We start from the raw sequence: 19,376 nt of genomic DNA, 5'->3' as shown, positions 1-19,376 counted from the left end.
GGTGAAGTCAATCTATAACCTCCAAAAAGTGCAAATTATTGTTTATGGAGACCTTACCAGTTCATGTGACATACAAAGAGGAACAAGACAGGGCTGCCCTTTGTCGCCTTTTATTTTTTTGGTGTTGGAAGTCCTGAATCGAGATATAAGACAAGATGAGCGAATTAGTGGAATAAAGATTTAAAAAGAGACCTATAAACTGTGGGCTTTTGCAGACGATCTGGTTATTACACTGGAAGACCCTCTAAAAGAAATTGAGACCCTGATGAGTAGGTTGAAAGAGTTTGGAATAGTAGCGGGCTTCAGGGTCAACAAGCAGAAAATGAAAACACTAAGAACATAGAAATACAAGAACAAAGAAAACTGACAGATAAGACAGGTTTTAAAATTGAGAAAAAGGTAAAATATTTGAGAGTTGTATTGACAAATACAAATTGTATGTTATTTGCTAATAATTATGTCAAGGTTTGGAATGATGTTAAAATGACCTAGCTAAATGGGATAAAGTGTGATTGTCTCTTTTGGGAAGAATTGCCATGATTAAAATGAATGTATCGCCAAGAATGTTATTTCTGTTCCAAACAGTGCCTATCATAAAAGGGAAGCACCATCAAACAGTGGCAGAGAGATATTTCTAGATTTATTTGCCAAGGGAAAAAGCCTAGGGTAAAAATTAAAGTTTTACAAGATTCCAAAGAAAGAGGAGGTCTGGGATTACCGGATCTGAAATTGTATTTCTCTGCCTGTTGCTTGGTGTGGATGAAAGAGTGTGTTGTGTTGGAGAATAGACGCTTATTAGAGTTGGAGGGACATGATATAAGATTTGGGTGGCATGGATATTTGTGGTATGAGAAAGCTAAGGTCAATGTGGATTTTAATAGTCATTTTGTCAGACGTACAATTTTGAATGTATGAAAGAAATATAAATCGAGATTATGTCAGAAAATACCAATGTGGGTTTCAGGCCAGGAGGTCTTTTACAGAAGAGAGTTGTCTAGTGGACATAAATGGTTAAAGTGTATTGTATGTGATGTATTCTGTATTTTGTACTGTCTCTGTTTCCCTTTTCCTCATGTGTTTTCCTTTTGTAGAAAATAATAAAAGTATTGAAATTTTTTAAAAATGCAACTTTTTTGTTCTTGAGTATTCTTTCGAAAGTCATAGTTTTTGAGTAAATCATGGTTAAACTTCACACAAAACCAACGTGAACACTGATTTTATATGTTCAAATAAAATTCTCAAAAACTAATGAAGTTAACGAAAAAGTGTAATTACAAAAAGTATTTGTCATTAAATTTTAAACATTTCAGAAAAAAATCATCTCTGTAGCATTAACGGGTGAGTAGTTATGCATATTTAAATGTGGCAACTACATAATAGCACGGTGGCCATATTGATGACATCATCATGCAGCCCCCCTCCACTGGAATTTTGTAAGACTCACTTTTCTAAGACACTTATGTCATATATAAACAAAAAATATTCACTAAGGTTTTGCACTTGCAAATAAATCCTGCCTGGCTCTGGGTCTAAAAAGTCTTTCACTTGACTTGGTGAGCTGAAGTGGACGGAGGTGTGTCTCAAGCCTCTCCACCTTCTCTTCCCACAGAGCTATTAACTTGCTGCAGGTGTAGTTCATACGTCCTCAGGCAGGAAGACAAAAGATGGAAGTGGAACATACTGCAAGTTATTGAACCAGTCCCTCAGTGTCCATGGTGCTGGGCTTTCCAGATGACTCCGCTATTTCCCTGTTCCCTTACTCCCAGGAAATACAGCTCACCTGCTCTGATCACCCCCAGCTCTGGACTGTAGCCCATCCCACAATCCACAGGCCTTTATAGCAGCAGGCTGAATCAGTGTTGTACTAGCAAAAGCTTCACCAACTTTCTTTTAAGCAGTTTCAAAAAGGGAAAAACCCAATCACAAAACGGTAGGGTAAGTCTGGTAACCCTTCAGCCAAAGCAGAATGAGAAACAAGAAGCCCACATTAAAGAGAGATATTTGATTCAAACAATAATTTCAGATTTCTCCAATGATAAACATGGAGCAGCAGTTGGTGCAATGTAAGCTACCAAATGTATCTTGATTTTTGCCAGCAGGGAAAATAAGAGAGTAAGTAGTTTTTATTACCAAGAAAGAACGCAAAAAATCCTGCAACCCTAGGTGTTCATAGGTACACACACTACACACCTGTGAGGGAGCAGTTCAATCTTCCAGGACATTTGGTAACAGAACTCAAAGTGGCCATCTTGCAACAGAAACTTTAGAGCTAGAATTGAGCAAGAGACTCTAGAGTTGACATTCATTGCTTGGCTTGAACCGATTGTCTGAATGGCTTAGTCGTTACGGTCTGGAGAGTCCAAGTCCCATCTTGTTGCTGATTTTAATTTTGTAGATGTCTCTTTAAACTGAAACGGAATGTTTGCTTTCTATCTGCCTGTAATGGATTTTTCCATCTTGTGTATATCCGCGTCTGACACATGCCTTAATAATAAGACACTGTTAGCCTTTAACATGCCCCAGGCTCTTTTTGTTTTCATACTACAAGCTAACATGGTTGCATGTTAGCTTGTAGTATTAACATGCATGTTAACATGGTAACATGATAAAACCAGGGTGAAGAAAGACTAGACTGGAAGAGACATGTCAGAAATGGGGGGAAATCATATTTTCTCACAGATAAAGTACAAGGTTTTTTAAATACCGAATCCAACTTTGACAGAAGTGGGTTCAACAGGGTTTCCTCCAGGACTGCAATTTAAATTGTGAAGGAGTCTCCTATATTGTACCCTGAATGTTTGAGATGAAGATGAGAGCTTCTTTTTGTCCCACAGGCCTAAAACGAAACCAGAGGATTTCACTAGAGAAGAATAAATAACATTGCTTAAATCACTTTACGGAATGGCAGCCTGGAAAAGTATATGTGATAAAAGTCCATTTGAAAAACCTGCACAGAAAAGGACAAGCATAACTCAATTCATTTGAAAGGAATTTCCTCCACCAAGACAGTGGTGGAAGCGAAAACAAATGCCGTTTAACTCGCAAAAAAAAAAAAAAAAGCAACTCTGCAAGTGCTCAGATGTACTCCATCCCTCTGTAGAAGACTCGTTTGCAAATAAATAAGAGCTACTATTCTCAGTGAACGATGATTCTTCGCGAGAGAAGAAGGCACAACCCGGTTTCCCTTTCTCCTTCAGGACGGGCTCGCCTACGGGCTTCTGCCAGTCCCTGAGGCAGATTGAAGCAGCCGCCTGCCCTGAAGTCCCACCCACCGACCCGGTATCAGGCTCGGATTGGCCCGAAGCACAAGCGGGGGCGGGGCTTATTCCGGTCACGTGCCAGGAAGTCCCTCCTCGCCCAGTCAAGCCTCTTGTCACAGCCCCTTTCAGGCAGGAACCTGAGGCCTTCCGAGGCGTCGTTGGACCACAACTCCCAGTATTCCTAAAAAGTGGCCATGCTGTGTGAGGCTGCTGGTTGTAGTTCAACGAACTTTTCGAGATTTCCCAACCCGGCTTTAAGGGATGAAATAAGTACATATCCATCGGGTTGAAGATCACTTCAAAGTGATTTTGATAGGCTGGAGTGCTGGGCTGAAAACAACAGGATGAAATTTAATAGGGATAAATGCCAAGTTCTACATCTAGGAAATAGAAACCAAATGCACAGTTACAAGATGGGGGACACTTGGCTCAGCAATACTACAAACGAGAAGGATCTTGGAATTGCTGTAGATCGCAAGCTGAATATGAGCCAACAGTGCGATATGGCTGCAAGAAAGGCCAATGCTATTTTGGGCCGCATTAATAGAAGTATAGCTTCCAAATCACTACTGGTTCCTCTCTATTCGGCTCTGGTTAGGCCTCATCTAGAGTATTGCGTCCAGTTCTGGGCGCCACAATTCAAGAAGGACACAGACAAGCTGGAGCGTGTTCAGAGGAGGGCAACCAGGATGATCAGGGGTCTGGAAACAAAGCCCTATGAAGAGAGACTGAAAGAACTGGGCCTGTTTAGCCTGGAGAAGAGAAGATAGAGGGGAGACATGATAGCACTCTTCAAATACTTAAAAGGTTGTCACACAGAGGAGGGCCAGGATCTCTTCTCGATCCTCTCTTCAAATACTTAAAAGGTTGTCACACAGAGGAGGGCCAGGATCTCTTCTCGATCCTCCCAGAGTGCAGGACACGGAATAATGGGCTCAAGTTAAAGGAAGCCCGATTCCAGCTGGACATCAGGAAAAACTTCTTGACTGTTAGAGCAGTGCGACAATGGAACCAGTTCCCTAGGAGGCCTTCGAGAGGCAGCTGGACAACCATCTGTCAGGGATGCTTTAGGGTGGATTCCTGAATTGAGCAGGGGGTTGGACTCGATGGCCTTGTAGGCCCCTTCCAACTCTGCTATTCTATGACACGCTAATCAACGCGGGGGGGGGGGATAGGAACAGTGTGGGAAACCACCTTCCGAGCTCAGCCAGCGCCAAATGTCAAAAGAGCGCTCTGATTGGTTGTCTGCTTCACCTCCCTCCTGGCACAAACCATTCGGCTTTGAAGGCGGGGGTGCGTGGGTGGGGGGGAGGAGCAACCCCAAATCGTTTTTGTTTTTTGGTTCAGACTCCGTCCGTCAGAAAATCAAGGCGGGGAGGCGGAAGCGCTTTATTACCCGGTGTGCAACGCGCGCGTCACAGCGAAGATTTCCTTTGGTTTCTGTGAGGGAAGGAAGGAAGACGGAGGCGGCGCCGCGGGAGCGGCGGCGTTTGGTGCCCGGTCCAAGATGGCGGTGCAGGAATCAGCTGCTCAGCTCTCAATGACTTTGAAGGTGCAGGAGTACCCCACGCTCAAGGTGGGTAGTGGCGGCCTCCTCCTCCTCCTCCCCTTTGGGGCCCTTCCGTCGCCGGGCGGCATTGCCGAGAGCCGCCGTTCCGGAGGAGGTTTCTCGCTGCCCCTTCGCCAGAGTTGCGTCGGGGGGTCGTGAGGGAGGCAGGGGGGAGGGGCGCGTGGCTGGGGGGGGGAGCGGAGCGGGCAGCATAGCAGCAGCAGCAGCAGCAGCAGCCTCGTCTCGCTCCTTCGTTTACTCGTTTCGGGTCTCCCGGCTGAAGCGAACCTTTATCTCTTCCGCCCCTTTCCGCCTTCTGTGGGTGTTGGGGGGCTGTGAACGACGCGAATAAAACAGCCCGGGGCCCCTCGGAGGCGTTGTGGAGAGGGTCCTTTGCGTGTTTGGCCTCGATGGCTGAATAGGAAGGGGGCGGAACAGGATCCCATTTCTTCATTGTGTGTGTGTTGGGGGGGCCGCGGATAATGATAAATCTTCACTAACCGACACAGCTCTGCCCTTACCACATACGCGTTTTCCATATATATGTATGTGTGTGTGTGTGTGTGTGTGTGTGTGTGTGTGTGTATACATACACTTTGGGAGCCCTCATTTTGGGACGTGAGGGCTCCCAAACGTGTGGTGAAGGAATTGTTTTTTACCCCCAAGTCTTGTAGTAGTTTTTTTTTTAAAAGAAGAAAAGCTTTATATAGTGCTCTTCTGGCATACAGCCTTCCCAGTAAATTGACAGTTTTTAAAAATGGTATAGCAAAAAAAAAAAAAAAGTAAAACTTTTTTTAAAAGCCTGATAAGCTCATCAGTCAAATGCTGGTCTTGTGACCGTAAATAAATAAATCCATTCAATTCATCAGTCAAACCAGACACCCTAAAAGTCCTGATCGAATGTTTTAATCTGCCTCTGGAAATGTAAGAAGTGACGGGGCTGGGCAAGCCTTCCTAGGAAACAAGTTCCAAAGGCAATGCGATGGAAAAGGCCCTATTCTGGGTCACCCCACACACAGCTCTGGGACCTTAGAAGGGCCCCTGGGGACAGGAGTTTAATATGCTGGCAAGTTTGTGTGGAAAGACATGGCCTTTGGGTCCAACTATGCCCAGAAGTAGACCAGGGGGTTGTAAGGTATGTTCCTAATGATTAGTCCTGATTAGTAACTCGGTGCCATATTCTCTATTAACTGTAGTTTCCAGGCGGTCTTCAAGGACAGCCCCACCTGCAGTACATTGTGGTAACCTAAATGGAATTTTATCAGAGCTCAGACTAGCAGATTCACCACTTACCAGCAGCATCTCTTTCTTAACAAACTTGAGCTTCAGATATCTGTTCAGCATTTTTGCAGCATCGTCTGAATTTGATGAAAATTTGATGTGGTGTCATCAGAATACTTATGATGCCACACCCCAGATTTCTTAAAAGTGGTTTCCTGTAGATGTTGAATAGCAGGTAGGACAGAAAAGAGCCCTTTGGAAGTCCATAGTGTAACCGCTATGGGGCAGAGCAATAGTTTCTTAGTAACCCCAGTCCCCTCAGGTAGCTTGATCCAAAAGCAAAGATAGATTTCCAAAATTCATGTTGCTGTAATATCTTTATTAGGCCAACCAAAAGATCACAAAAGTTGTGCACAATTTTTATGATCTTTTGGCTGGTCTAAAAGGCTCCCATAGTCGATGGAAATAAAGGTAATCCCAAATGGTCTGGGAGAGTTAACAGGGTTGCACTCCACTTCATCAGGATGACCAATGCTGCTTCAGTGCTAAAATAAAAAAGAGAGCTGGAAACCAGAGTGAAATAGATCTAGAAAATTAGAAAATCCATCCAAGAGTGTCTGGAATTAGAAGGCAACCACCTGCTTAAGCACCTTGCCCCAAAAGCATGTGTTTACTATCGGTTGTTAATTGGTATAATATTGAGGGTATTTGAGGTAGGCTCAGCCTGGGTAGGATAAGGTTAGAGATAAATTACAGAGTGGAAAAACAGCCTTTTTTTTAAGGAGGGAGGCAAATGCTGTTGTGCTTCAAAATGTATGTTCTGTATGTCAGCGTACAGAAAGGGAACCCCAAGGCAGTCTGGACCAAATTTCTTTGAACTAAACTGGGAGCAATGGAGGGGGGAATGATTTATTGGTATGTTTCCTTCAAGTGAAGAGAACAGATCTTGAGAGTAAGGTACAAACATTTAGGGACAAATTAATAAGGTGTATCTCTTCAAACTACACCATTACATAGTTAATAAAGATGGCAAGGTGCTTCAGTATACAATTTGATTTGTTCACCATGAAGTCTCAAACCTAGAAATAAGAGAATAGAGAAGGTTCATAGTTGGAGCAGAAATGATGCTGTTGTGATGCGTGATAACAAATGAAACCTGAAAAATACTTTATCTTGTGTATTAGTAATAAAAACTTGCACAAGTGACTAGAAAATATAAAACACATATTTTCATCTTGAAGCTCTCTAGTACTGTTTAACTTTTCTGTATGTTTCCTGTTTCTTCTATACCTTTCTTCATTTAACGTTACAGCCAAATCAATGTGATGTACTTCTTGATACTGTGAACTTTACAAACCTTTTAAAGATGCACATTACTAACTCTATGTACAGTAAGACTAGGAAGGAATTTGAAGAAAAACAATGTACTTTAAAGATTTTGGTTCAGAGGGTGGGCAGTTAAAAATATGAGTGCAGCCATTTTTTTAAAGGAGCCTGCCTCTGTTTAAAGCCTGTTTCTAAAAGGCTTAGAATTTTAGTAGGTTTAGCCAACCATTGCTAAACATCAGAATTAATAACTGCTTCGAGTTCTGGCATTGTTGAGTCTATGGGAATGGAAGTCTTAGGAAACTCCAAACACCTAAAACTCCTTGTTGAGTTCTCTTTAGTTAGACAGTTCAAATTGCTATTAGTTTATATGATTTTAAGTTTATCTTAGCTACGTTTATTTACTTATTTAGAACATTTACATTGCAGTCATTTACGTACCTACTTGGAAGTTCCATTACTCCCAAGAAAGTGTGCATATGACTGCAGCCTTAGGTTGCAAATCTTATGTACATTTACCTTGGAGTAAGCCCCATTAAACATTTATATAGTATAGCTCTGATGGATTTGATTGGCTTTAAGACTGCTGTTTTTATACTTTATTGTAATATTGCTATTGAATATATGCTGCCTGGGGAGTCTCATACTGAAGATCCATCTAGAAATTACTTTTACAAACAAAGACAAAACAGTGAGACATTTCTAAGTAAACATGCATAGCATTGCAATTGACTTCTAATTTTGCAAAACAAACACAAAATGGCTTCCAGTATTAAAATAATAAAATAAACATGATAAATAATCAAATAACAATATAAACCAGACAGCTTAAAACAAGAATGGATGAAGCCACATAATAAAAATGAATAACAAGACCTTACAGGTAAGGTATAAGAAAAGGAAAATGAGGAGTAAGGGCCTACTCATCACTAGCAATCTCAGTGCAGTGTAGCAGAAAACAAAGTAATACCCCTCTCGTAGCTGTCTGAGGACAATCCAAATGTTTTAAACATTTCAAGGATTGGGTGTTTTTACTGAATGAAGCATATGCAAAGGAACTCAGTTCAGTTTGTGTTTCCTGCTCTACCATCTGTGGATACTTATTTGACAACATATACATTCCTAAATGCTATAATGTGAAAGAAGCTCTTCAGGGTTTTTTTGCGATCTCTAATGGTGATATGCTGTAGTATGTTCCAGAGTGCTGGAGCCATTATGCTTCATTATGCTTCGGAGCATTGTGTGGAGCAAGTGAAGAGTAATGTGCCCAACAGTGCAAAATTTAAAATATGGTGGTAACAGTGATAAACAAGTGAAATTAGAAAATCATCTTGTCAGGGAACTTTAAGCTTGATCAGTCTACTTGGAGCAGAAATCAAGACGATAGTAGTGGTTCCAATATGTGGAAACAAAAGGCATGCAATACCTCTCCCTCCTGCCAAGCCAGTAGTGCGTGGGGAGGCAATGTATCTTTGATCATTGCTTCCCCTAAACTGGTTCTTAGAGTTCTGTCTTTGACATGTTCTGAGTCTAACTTCTCAAGGATATTAAGAATTGGCTATTAAAGACCTTGTAGAATATTTCTCACTTGCAAGTTTTAAATTGAAATAGGTCAAAATAAATGGTGAAAACACATACGTGTAATTAAATGTACTGCTATTTTTAAAATTTCTATTTAAAATATCAGTATGAAAATGGTGATATTTCAGTGAATATTGCTGTTCTAAGTGCTGCAGGAAATTTAGTTTTGACAGATTAGCAGCACTGCCTGAGGCATACAAAATATATACTATCAGAAGGCTTGTAATTTCAGCCCCTCACTTAGCTCTATAGTTTACTTTCACTATCAAAAGTGTTCATGCCATAATATGTTTAATTTCTAGTATGATACTGGTTTTATTATCCTCATAGATCTTATTTCTTGCTTATTTATGTATTGCTTTTAATTACTTCTTTTGTTACTGTCCATATTAGAGCTTATTTAATGGGCTCAAATCTGAGATGTATATCCTTACTTCAGAGATGTCCTTGCCTTGGAATCAACATTGACTTAGATCCAAAGTAGTTTGGTTCCAAGTCTTCAGATCTGCCTTGGAATAGTATGTGTTAGCCCAATTTTATACATTTTAATCACCTCAAAGCTCTCCATAAATGGAAATTGCCAAGTAAACAGACAGAGGAGGAGGGAGTATTGTGACTGACAGCTTTAGTTACCAATCAGGGAGTGACTTCACTGGGGCTCTGATTTTGCTTCCAATCACAATGCTTTTGGGAGTGATGAAGAAGGAGCATTATCAGAGGCTATTTTCAGTAATTTCTCTGTTCTGTGTGTCTGGCAAAAGGAGTAGCACATGAAAAAGGCTCACCAATACCCTTCTTTCTGTGTCCCAGTGCTGCCTCTTCCTTTCCCCACAGGTTCCTGCCAGTGCCATGTGATGGTAAGGTATCTGTGCGCATCATCCTGGATGTTCCAGATGTCAAAGGTGAAGTGCATGATGTTTGCTCCACCCTCTGCAGGCTCTTGAAACACTTTCTTCCTGGCTGCCTGGTGCCAGGAGGAAACCACACTTTTGCTAATAGGGGGCCATGCGCTTCATCAGTAAGGTAGTGTACATAGCTGGGATCTACTGCCAACTTCACTTACTGAAGTTTGAGAGGGCACCTTGCACTAGGAGTAGATGCTCCCAACTGGATTCCAGTACCACTACCAGGAGATTCAGAGCAGGGGGGAAGCTGGGGCTGCTCCTGTGAATCACCCCCAATAATAACAGTTACTATTCTGTGATTCTAGTAATGATTCTGCCTTTGGTGAATGAGCTGCATCTGATTTGGGGGGTAAAGGGATAATGTGTTCACCTCTGCATCTACTCTCTCCCAGAAACAACCGCTCTTCAAAATAGAGCTTCTTAGCTCTGAAGTTAAGAGTGAGAAGGGCCTAAACCCTTGAAAAAGCTGAGCCTTTAGGCTCTGAGAATTTTGCAAGAAGCGAGGGCTTTACAATAGTTTTGGTGCACATTATAGCACTGGCACATAACAAGGAACAAAATCTTGCCCACCAACCAGTGTTTCAAGTGATTTCAATGCTTCATAGAATAGCAGAGTTGGAAGGGGCCTACAAGGCCATCGAGTCCAACCCCCTGCTCAATGCAGGAATCCACCCTAAAGCATCCCTGACAGATGGTTGTCCAACTGCCTCTTGAATGCCCCTAGTGTGGGAGAGTCCGCTCATGTCGACATCATCCTAACCATCTTTGCACTTTCTGCAACTTTGATGCAAATACACACACACTATTTTTAAAGCCTCAAATACTGCTTTTTACTCATGATTCCCTAACCCCTGCACCAAATTGTGAGTAACTTCAGAAGGGACTATTATGCCTGCCAGTATAACCCATTTTTTCATTCAGAGTTATAGGCAATTTTCCTATTGCAGTCAATGGTTTCAGAAAACGAGGCGCCTCTGCTTCAGATCTGAATAAAAGCACAATGTCTGTCTGAGCCGCGGTGGCCCCCTGTCCAAGCTAACAAGGTGGATTCTGAAGCAATTTTTTTTTCTGCTCACACTCCTAGTAACATAAATATTTCAGTTCTGTGATTTGAAAAATGTTATGTGATATGTTAAAAAAAATCTTAAAACAATTTCTTTATAAACTTTTTATTTTTAAATCATAATGGATTGTGTTTAATAAGGATGTGTCTGCACTCATTTACCCATCTGAGGAAAGTTTATAGAGAGAGTGGTGATTCTATATCTGATTTCCACCCTGCCTTTTGATCCAGAAGGAGCCTTAAGTCACCTTACTGAAGTACAACTGAAGCAGGGCTGCTTCCATAACATCAAATACACAGCATTGCTCTGGGATGGCATCCTCCAACCGTCGCGTAACCTGTAACATATTAGGCTTTGGTGATTGATCTCATTTGCCCTGCTGCTGGCAATTGGATGGTCAGTTGTCCCATTGTGTGTTTCTTATTCTTGCACTCCTGGCCTTGTTAGATGTTCAGGAGTGCATTTGTTTAGTTCAGCTGGTATGCCACCTGTACCCATTTCTGATACATTAAGATCAGATCTGATCTGCTCCTGTATTCGTTACTTTCTTTGGACTACATAACATGCTTCATATGGGGTTGCCCTTGAAAACCACTCTGAAACTAGTGCAGAATGCTGTTGCTACAACTTTAACTGAGGCCAACTGCTGGGATCATGTGACCACTTTACTGTATCAGCTGCTGTAGCTGCTGTTTCATTTCCAAGTGGTTGTTGCCTTTAAAACTGTAAATGGCTTGGGACCAGCCCAATTGATCATTTCCTCCCATTTCAAACTTCCTGACCTTTAAGATCAGCTGTTGTGCTCCTCATGTGTGTGCCTTTGCCTTCTGAGGCAATATTAGTGTCAATATGTGAGAGGTCTTTATCTGTGGCAGTGGTCCATATGTGGAACTCCCTGTTAAGTGGTATCCAACCTTTTTGTATGAGTGGGCACATTTGGCGTTTTGAGTGCCATGGACCAGTCACAACACACCCATTTCACAGAAAGCCAAACTGGTGAGACTAAAAGAAGTAACTTGCCCATGAAGCTGAACACAAAGCAGAGGTGGGGATTACAGCTTTAAACATAAATCCATTCCTTTGAACCCACAATTCTCTTTCAAGTTCAGAATCAACGTCTCTTATTCACTCCCAGCACACCATATATGCTCACCCAGTCACTTATTTCTCTCTCTTTCAGAATCACCCCAAACACACACACACACACACACACACTCACATGCTTAGACACACATATGCTCCCTAACCTCTCCCATTGCTCTCTGCAACCCCAGTTTCCTGCTTTCCCCTCCCACTCCAACAGGACACCCCAGCCTTCCCCCAATTACCCTACTGCCACTCCCAAAGCCCCCACTTTCCAGGCATCAGCAATCAGGTCTGTACCTTCCTTCTTGTCTTACTTCTGGCAGTCAGGTGCACTTCAAAGTGAAGTGCTGGTCTCCAACTATCCACTATCTTCCTAAGAACATTTCTGGGTCCACCTGGAGCACAGAGGCCTTCACGGGAATAAAGATGATGGGGTGGCTGTGGTGCTTCGGTTTGAAATGCTTTGGTCCATCTGAGAAAAAGTTGGATTGGCAGGGTACTTTACAAGCACAGGGTGAGGTGGCTGTGGACATAGCGGTACCTGCAGACATAATGTTGCCTATGCCCAGTTTAGGTTATCTCCTTTATCTTCACGAGATAAAGGCCATTTTTTAAAAAAACAATTCCGTTTCTGCATAATTTTAATTTATTGATTGAGATTGTTGGCTGTTTGTGTGTTTTATCTTATTTATTTCATTTATTTATTACATTTTTATACCGCCCAATAGCCGAAGCTCTCTGGGCGGTTCACAAAAATTAAAACCATGATAAAACAACCAACAGGTTAAAAGCACAAATACAAAATACAGTATAAAAAGCACAACCAGGATAAAACCGCGCAGCAAAATTGATATAAGATTAAAATACAGAGTTAAAACAGTATAATTTAAATTTAAGTTAAAATTAAGTGTTAAAATACTGAGTGAATAAAAAGATCTTCAGCTGGCGACGAAAGGAGTACAGTGTAGGCACCAGGCGGACCTCTCTGGGGAGCTCATTCCACAACCAGGGTGCCACAGCGGAGAAAGCCCTCCTCCTAGTAGCCACCTGCCTCACTTCCTTTGGCAGGGGCTCACGGAGAAGGGCCCCTGTAGATGATCTTAAGGTCCGAGTAGGTACATATGGGAGGAGGCGTTCCTTCAAATAACCTGGCCCCAAACCATTTAGGGCTTTAAATGTCAATACCAGCGCTTTGAATCGGGCCCAGACCTGGACTGGCAGCCAATGAAGTTGTAAAAGGACTGGCGTAATGTGATCTCGCCAGCCAGTCCCTGTTAGTAAACGTACTGCCCTGTTTTGTACCAGCTGAAACTTCCGGACCGTTTTCAAAGGCAGCCCCACGTATAACGCATTGCAGTAATCCAAACGAGAGTTTATCAGAGCATGGATAACTGTAGCTAAGCTATCTCTGTCCAGATAAGGGCGCGGTTGGTATATCAGCCTAAGCTGATAAAAGGTGCTCTTTGCCACTAAGTTCACCTGTGCCTCAAGTGACAGTTCTGGATCGAAGAGCACCCCCAAACTACGGACCCGATCCTTTAGGGAGAGTGCAACCCCGTCCAGGACAGGGCAAACATCACCTCGCCGCAAATGAACCATCCGCTAACAGTACCTCCGTCTTGTCTTGATGCTTTTAGTTTTGTAATTATGTTCTAATGTGGATTATTGTTTTCATGACTTTAATATTTTGTAAGCTACTTTGAGTGACTTCTTTTTGGTGGGGATATATATATATATATATATATATATATATATATATATATATTTGTTTAAATAAAAATTACTGCAGACATCTCCAGACAGTCAAACAAGCAAAGGCCATTGTCTAGTGAGTAAATTGTCAAACTAGGACCAAGGAGACACAGGTTCAAATCTTTATGGAGCATGAAGAAAGAGCTTATTAGATGAATTTGGGCCAGTTATAGTCAGCCTCACCTACTTCTCTGGAGTATTGTGAGGAAAAAATGGGGATGGGGTGGGACATTATATTGCCTTGAGGGGAAAGGTGAGATAAATGAAATGGAAAAAAACTCATTACCTTTTTTTAAAAAGATGCCATTGTTTTACAATAACAGCTACCTAATTTGTTGCAATTAGCATAGAAACCAAACCTTTGTTCTCATAACATGAACGTTCTACAAATATTTAACTGGCCAAATGCCCAGCCCTACAGCAGGAGAATCCTCTGCATGTCACTAATTTGGTGTTAACTAAAGGAAAGCATATCTTGGAGCAATTTTAATCTGTGATCTTCAGGAGTCACCTGATTTCCTATCGCATCATGACCTTTTACCCAAATCTCCCTACCCCCATGTTGGATATTCTTTGGATCTTGTTCTAATACTTATGGGGTAATATCTGCCTAAGGTGACAGCATAAAGTTAGGAAGTGCTGATAATTTAGAGCTATCTTCCCCAGTCTGGTGCCCTCCAGATGTTTTGAAGTATAACTCCCATCATCCCTTACCATTGGCCATGCCAGCTGAAGCTGATAGGAGTTGCAATTTAAAATATCTGGAGGGGGAAGCTGATTTATGGAGTGCCCAGATTCTGCTCTACTTGTTTGAGGTCTTACCCAACATTAGTTAGGGATTGGTTGAGCCAGACCCAAGACTGATACAAGATTTTACCATTGTGATGCAAGAAGAATCCCTAGACTGTGATGCATGATTTTATGCCATTGTCTTAGAAGAAGGGATCTGGTGCTGGATGCTGTGTCAGTTGACTATTCCTTGACATGCGAAGTACCTTTTGATTGTCTGGGACTTTCATTAGGTGGATGGTAATACTGTTGTACTCGGAACAGTTCACAGGTTTGTGAGAAGGAAGGTGAATCCTCTTCCCTTACATCTTTTGTTCTACAATCTACTGCTGGTTTCATCACTACATCCCCTAATGGAGCTGTTTACATGAATGTCCTCATACATTCATTGTACATGAAGGGAAAGAGTGGAATTGCACACCCAAGTCTTGTACCAGGAGTGGGTAGTCAGTAGGTGCATCAACGGGGCTTGGCTTGTACGTGTCATCCAATAATATGAGGGTGTTTATTTGAATAGCACTATTCTTCAAAATTCAAGCTAAAAGTTGATATAGTCTACATTACAGAAAAACACTTCGCGAGGTTTCTTTTATTCTATTATATCTTCAGCTTTCACTGTGTTTTCTAGCAAATAAAAAAAGAGGTACTTGCAACACTTCAGTACTAAGATCAAGGGCTTGTATTGATGAAGGGTTTGCACCAGGATGGATTCAGAGTGGCGACATGTCATCTACATGAAGCAGCCGCCCATGCGAAGCCATCTGGGGGCATACCCCAGAAACTCCACTTTAAAAAGGCTGGGCACTTATCCCAACTTTTTTGGTTGCGGAGCTGATAGTGTCCCCTGATTGGTAGCCATTGGCTGGGCTGGACAAGGTAGAGGGTGAACCGGGAGCTCAAAGTTGAGCATTGCAGATCCCTGTAAATAAATAAAAAATGGAAGGGGGTAGGAGAGGAATGGGGTAGCTGGGAGGCTGCTGCTGGGCCAAGCACCGGAGAGGGGGAGAAACGGGGTAACCAGCTCTCCTCCTCCTGACCTCCCTCCAGTTTCTCTGTTGCTTCCTTCCTCCCAGTTTTTATTTTATTTTTTTAATTTTTTTTTAATCTGTAGATGCGAAGGTTTCTATCTACAGATTAAAATGAAACAAAACGGGGGGAAAGGAACAGGGCAGTCAGAGGGAGGAGAGCTGGCTACCCTGTTCCTCCCCCCTCCTTGGTGCTCGGCCAGTGGCGGCAACTTTGCATTTGTGCTTTCCGTGCAGATGTCGGGAAGGAATGCCAGTGCGGGAGCCCAAGCCTCGCAATACAGACGTCCTGCTGTCAAGGCGAGGGAGGGCCTGGTCTTGGTATAATTCATACTCCTTTAACAAGTTTGTAGAGTCTCAAAATGTTGAGTGAGAAGATCAGGACAAATAAGTGCATGGAATTCTAAGAGTGTCCTTGCATCTGAGATTTTAGGAAGCAAATAAAGAATGGTCTGTATTGTAAACCACCCTGGAATCTATTGCGATGAAGAGCTGTATATAAATACCGTATTTCTTCAATTCTAAGATGCACTTCCCCCCCCCCATATAAACATCTCTAAAAATGGGGTGCATCTTAGAATCGCAGCTGCGTTTATTATTTCTTAGAACCAAAGCTTTTTTTCTGTTGGTGGTACTGAAATTAGTGTGCATCTTACAATCGATGGTGTCTTAGAATTGAAGAAATACGGTACTTTAAATGCATACATGAAGTGTTGTACTCTAAAGGAGAGGACAAGTGGCCATGGTTTGTGAAAAGCTACTGGACCTGTTCGGATTATCACAACCAGAAAAGAAGCCACTGTGGTTTCTCCCACTGCTCCTGCACATCATGACAGTGGAGTATCCAGCAATTCCATGAGTAGGATTATACTGGATCAGTTTCCGTTGGAGAGTACTGAGGACATGGACAAGCTGCTTGGACGAGTAAGGAAGACAACTTGTCCTCTCGATCCCTGTCATTCTTGGCTGGTCGCCCAGGGAGGAGATGCAGTTAGGCTACAACATATTATTAATGCATCTCTCAGGGAGGGGAGTTTTCCACCATGTTTAAAAGAAGCAGTGGTACGGCCACTTTTTAAAATGCCCTCCCTGGACCTTAATAATTACAGACTGGTATCAAATCTTCTGTTTTTGGGCAAGGTGATCGAGAAGGCAGTTGCCTTCCAACTCCAATTTTCTAGACCCATTTCAAACCGGCTGCAGAGCGAGATACGGAGTTGAGACAGCTATGGTCACCTTAGTGGATGATCACTGTATGATTATTGACAGGAGGAGTGTGTCCCTGCTGGTACTTTTGTACCTTTCAGTGGCTTTCGATACTATTGCCCATGGTATCCTTCTGGATTGCCTGAGGGATTTGGGAATTGGGAGCACTATGCTCCAGTGGTTCCGGTCCTACTTCTTGGATAGGTTCTAGATGGTGATACTTTGGGATAGTTGCGCCTCAAAAAGGGGGCTGTTGTATGGTGTACCACAAAGCACCATCCTATCCCCAACACTGTTTAATATCTACATGAAACCGCTGGGAGAGATCATCCAGAGGCATGGGGCAGGGTGCTATCAGTATGCTGATGATACCCAAATATATTTCTCTATTTTTATTTTATTTATTTTTATTTAAAGCATTTTTATAGCGCCGCCTCACCATTTCTGGCATTGAGGCACTTTACAATAACATATAAAACAATTCCATTAAAACCCTATGCCTTTGATAGCATCAGCTAAGGATAGTGTGTCTCTTCTGAATGTATGCTTGGAGGCAGTAACGGGCTGGATGAGTAAAAACAATCTGAAGCTGAATCCAGACAAGATGGAGATGTTTGCTGTCAAGGGCCCTGACTTGGGTTTGGATGTGTGTTCTGGATGGGGCTACACTCCCCCTGAAAGACTGCTTTCGCAGCTTGGGGGTGCTCCTGGATCCATTGCTCCAAATGACAGCCTAAATAGAGGCTACCAGGAGGAGGGCCTTCTCTGTTGTGGCACCCCAGCTGTGGAATGAGTTCCCTAAGGAGGTTCGCTTGGCACCTACATTATATGCTTTTAGACGCCAGGTGAAGACCTTTTTATTCTCCCAGCATTTTAACAGTCTATAAATAAATTTTAACTTGGTGTTTTAAATTCATAATTTTGCATTGCTGCTGTTTTGATCTGGTTGAGCTTTTATATTGTATTTTATATTATGGTTTTATACTGTTGTTTTATACTTTGAATGTTTTTAATTTTTGTGAACCGCCCAGAGAGCTCTGGCTATTGGGCGGTATAGAAATGTAATAAATAAATAAATAATGTGATGGCCAGGAGTGCCTACTATCAGCTTTGGCTGTTGCATCAGCTGTGCCCTTTCCTTAGAGTTGGAAGACCTAAAGACGGTACTGCATACACTGGTAACCTTGAGGCTTGACTTCTGCAATGTGCTGTACACAGGGCTACCATTGTACCTAGTTCAGGAACTTCAGTTAGTTCAAAAAATGGAAGCCAGTATGGTCATCGGTACACCTTGGGGAGAGCATATTACCCCAACATTAAAATCACTCCACTGGCTGCCAATTAGTCTCCAGGCGAAGTACAAAGTGTTGGTCATTACCTTTAAAGACCTACATGGTTTGGGTCCAGGTTACCTGTGGGATCGCCTTCTCCTGTACAATATGCCCTACACACTCAGGTCCTTTGGGGAGAACTTACTTCAGTCAGCCAAAAGTAGGCTACTGTTACCCAGAGGCCCTTTTCTTCTGCTGCCCCCAGGCTGTGGAATGGCCTGCTGGAGGAGATTCGTCAACTTAACTCTTCCTCTGAGTTTAAGACAGCTATAAAGACTAGCTTCTTCCGGCACACCTACCCAGATGAATTTTAAAGCAAGAATTTTAAGATGTCTTGATTTCTGTCTCAATCCAAAGGGAGAGGTGGGAAAAGAATAATCGTATGATGATGATGATTGATGATGTTGTAGGATGGATACAAAGCCAGTAGTAGTGCAATCACCATAGACCGGGTTCAGCCTGCCTGCCAACTTGCACTGCATTGCGGGGGGTGGTTATGCAAATAGCGGGGGGAGAAGCCACGATGGCTTCTTTTCCTATCGCGATCATCCAAACTCAGTCATTGAGGAAGATGGACGACTGGTCATACCTGTTAAACTACGAAAATCCTACCTAAAAAGTGGTTCTATGTAAATACTAACATATTGTTTCTTTTTAAAGGTACCCTATGAAACACTGAATAAACGGTTCCGAGCTGCACAGAAAAATATTGATAGAGAGACCAGCCATGTCACAATGGTTGTAGCAGAGCTAGAGAAGACACTGAGCAGCTGTCCAGCTGTCGATTCTGTGGTTAGTCTCCTTGATGGAGTAGTTGAAAAGCTGAGCGTTCTGAAACGAAAGGTAACCTACCACTCCACTTCATTTTATTCTTAGAGTTTCTTATTTTTCTTGTTCTTTTCCATCTTACAGCTTAGGTTTTCTATTTCAGTTTTCAAAACTAAAATAGTAAAATTTGCATTTTGGACATAATAGGTCTGTATTGCAGAAATATTGGCATCTTGCTTCTTTGTGTTACCATTGTCTAAATATTGTATCCATTAGTCAAAAGTGGGGTGGGTGGGAATCCTACATCCCTAAATGGTGCATCTTGACTTTCCAAATTGTTAAATGAGCAGAGCCTGCTATTTGAAGATGAAGTAGATAAATGAAACATGCTGTCATCCATCATATAAATATATGGCACGTATGGACATATTTGGATAAATACACAAATGTGTTCAATATTTGGTCTCCCACTTAGGAGACCCACTTGCTAAGCCTATACTTAGGAAGAGGTGT

At 42.3% G+C, this 19,376-nt stretch overlaps 2 protein-coding genes across 3 annotated transcripts in view; one reads left to right on the top strand and one right to left on the bottom strand.

The window, feature by feature from the left end:
• CTBP1 (C-terminal binding protein 1) overlaps positions 1-19,376 on the bottom strand; it is a 426,424-nt gene that overhangs the window by 228,475 nt on the left and 178,573 nt on the right. The gene's annotated exons all lie outside the window — the stretch shown is intronic.
• Positions 4,698-19,376, top strand: part of MAEA (macrophage erythroblast attacher, E3 ubiquitin ligase) — a 71,356-nt gene continuing 56,677 nt past the window's right edge. The window contains exons 1-2 of the mRNA XM_063125924.1: positions 4,698-4,836; positions 18,756-18,938. Of these exons, the coding sequence (XP_062981994.1) occupies positions 4,768-4,836; positions 18,756-18,938 (252 nt within the window). The 5' untranslated portion in view covers positions 4,698-4,767. The remainder of the gene's footprint in view (positions 4,837-18,755; positions 18,939-19,376) is intronic.

This window comes from Elgaria multicarinata, chromosome 5, assembly GCF_023053635.1.
Source record: "Elgaria multicarinata webbii isolate HBS135686 ecotype San Diego chromosome 5, rElgMul1.1.pri, whole genome shotgun sequence".
NCBI classification, from domain to species: Eukaryota; Metazoa; Chordata; class Lepidosauria; order Squamata; family Anguidae; genus Elgaria; species Elgaria multicarinata.
Note: the sequence above shows the minus strand (reverse complement) of the source record. Positions and strands in the feature narration are given on the sequence as shown.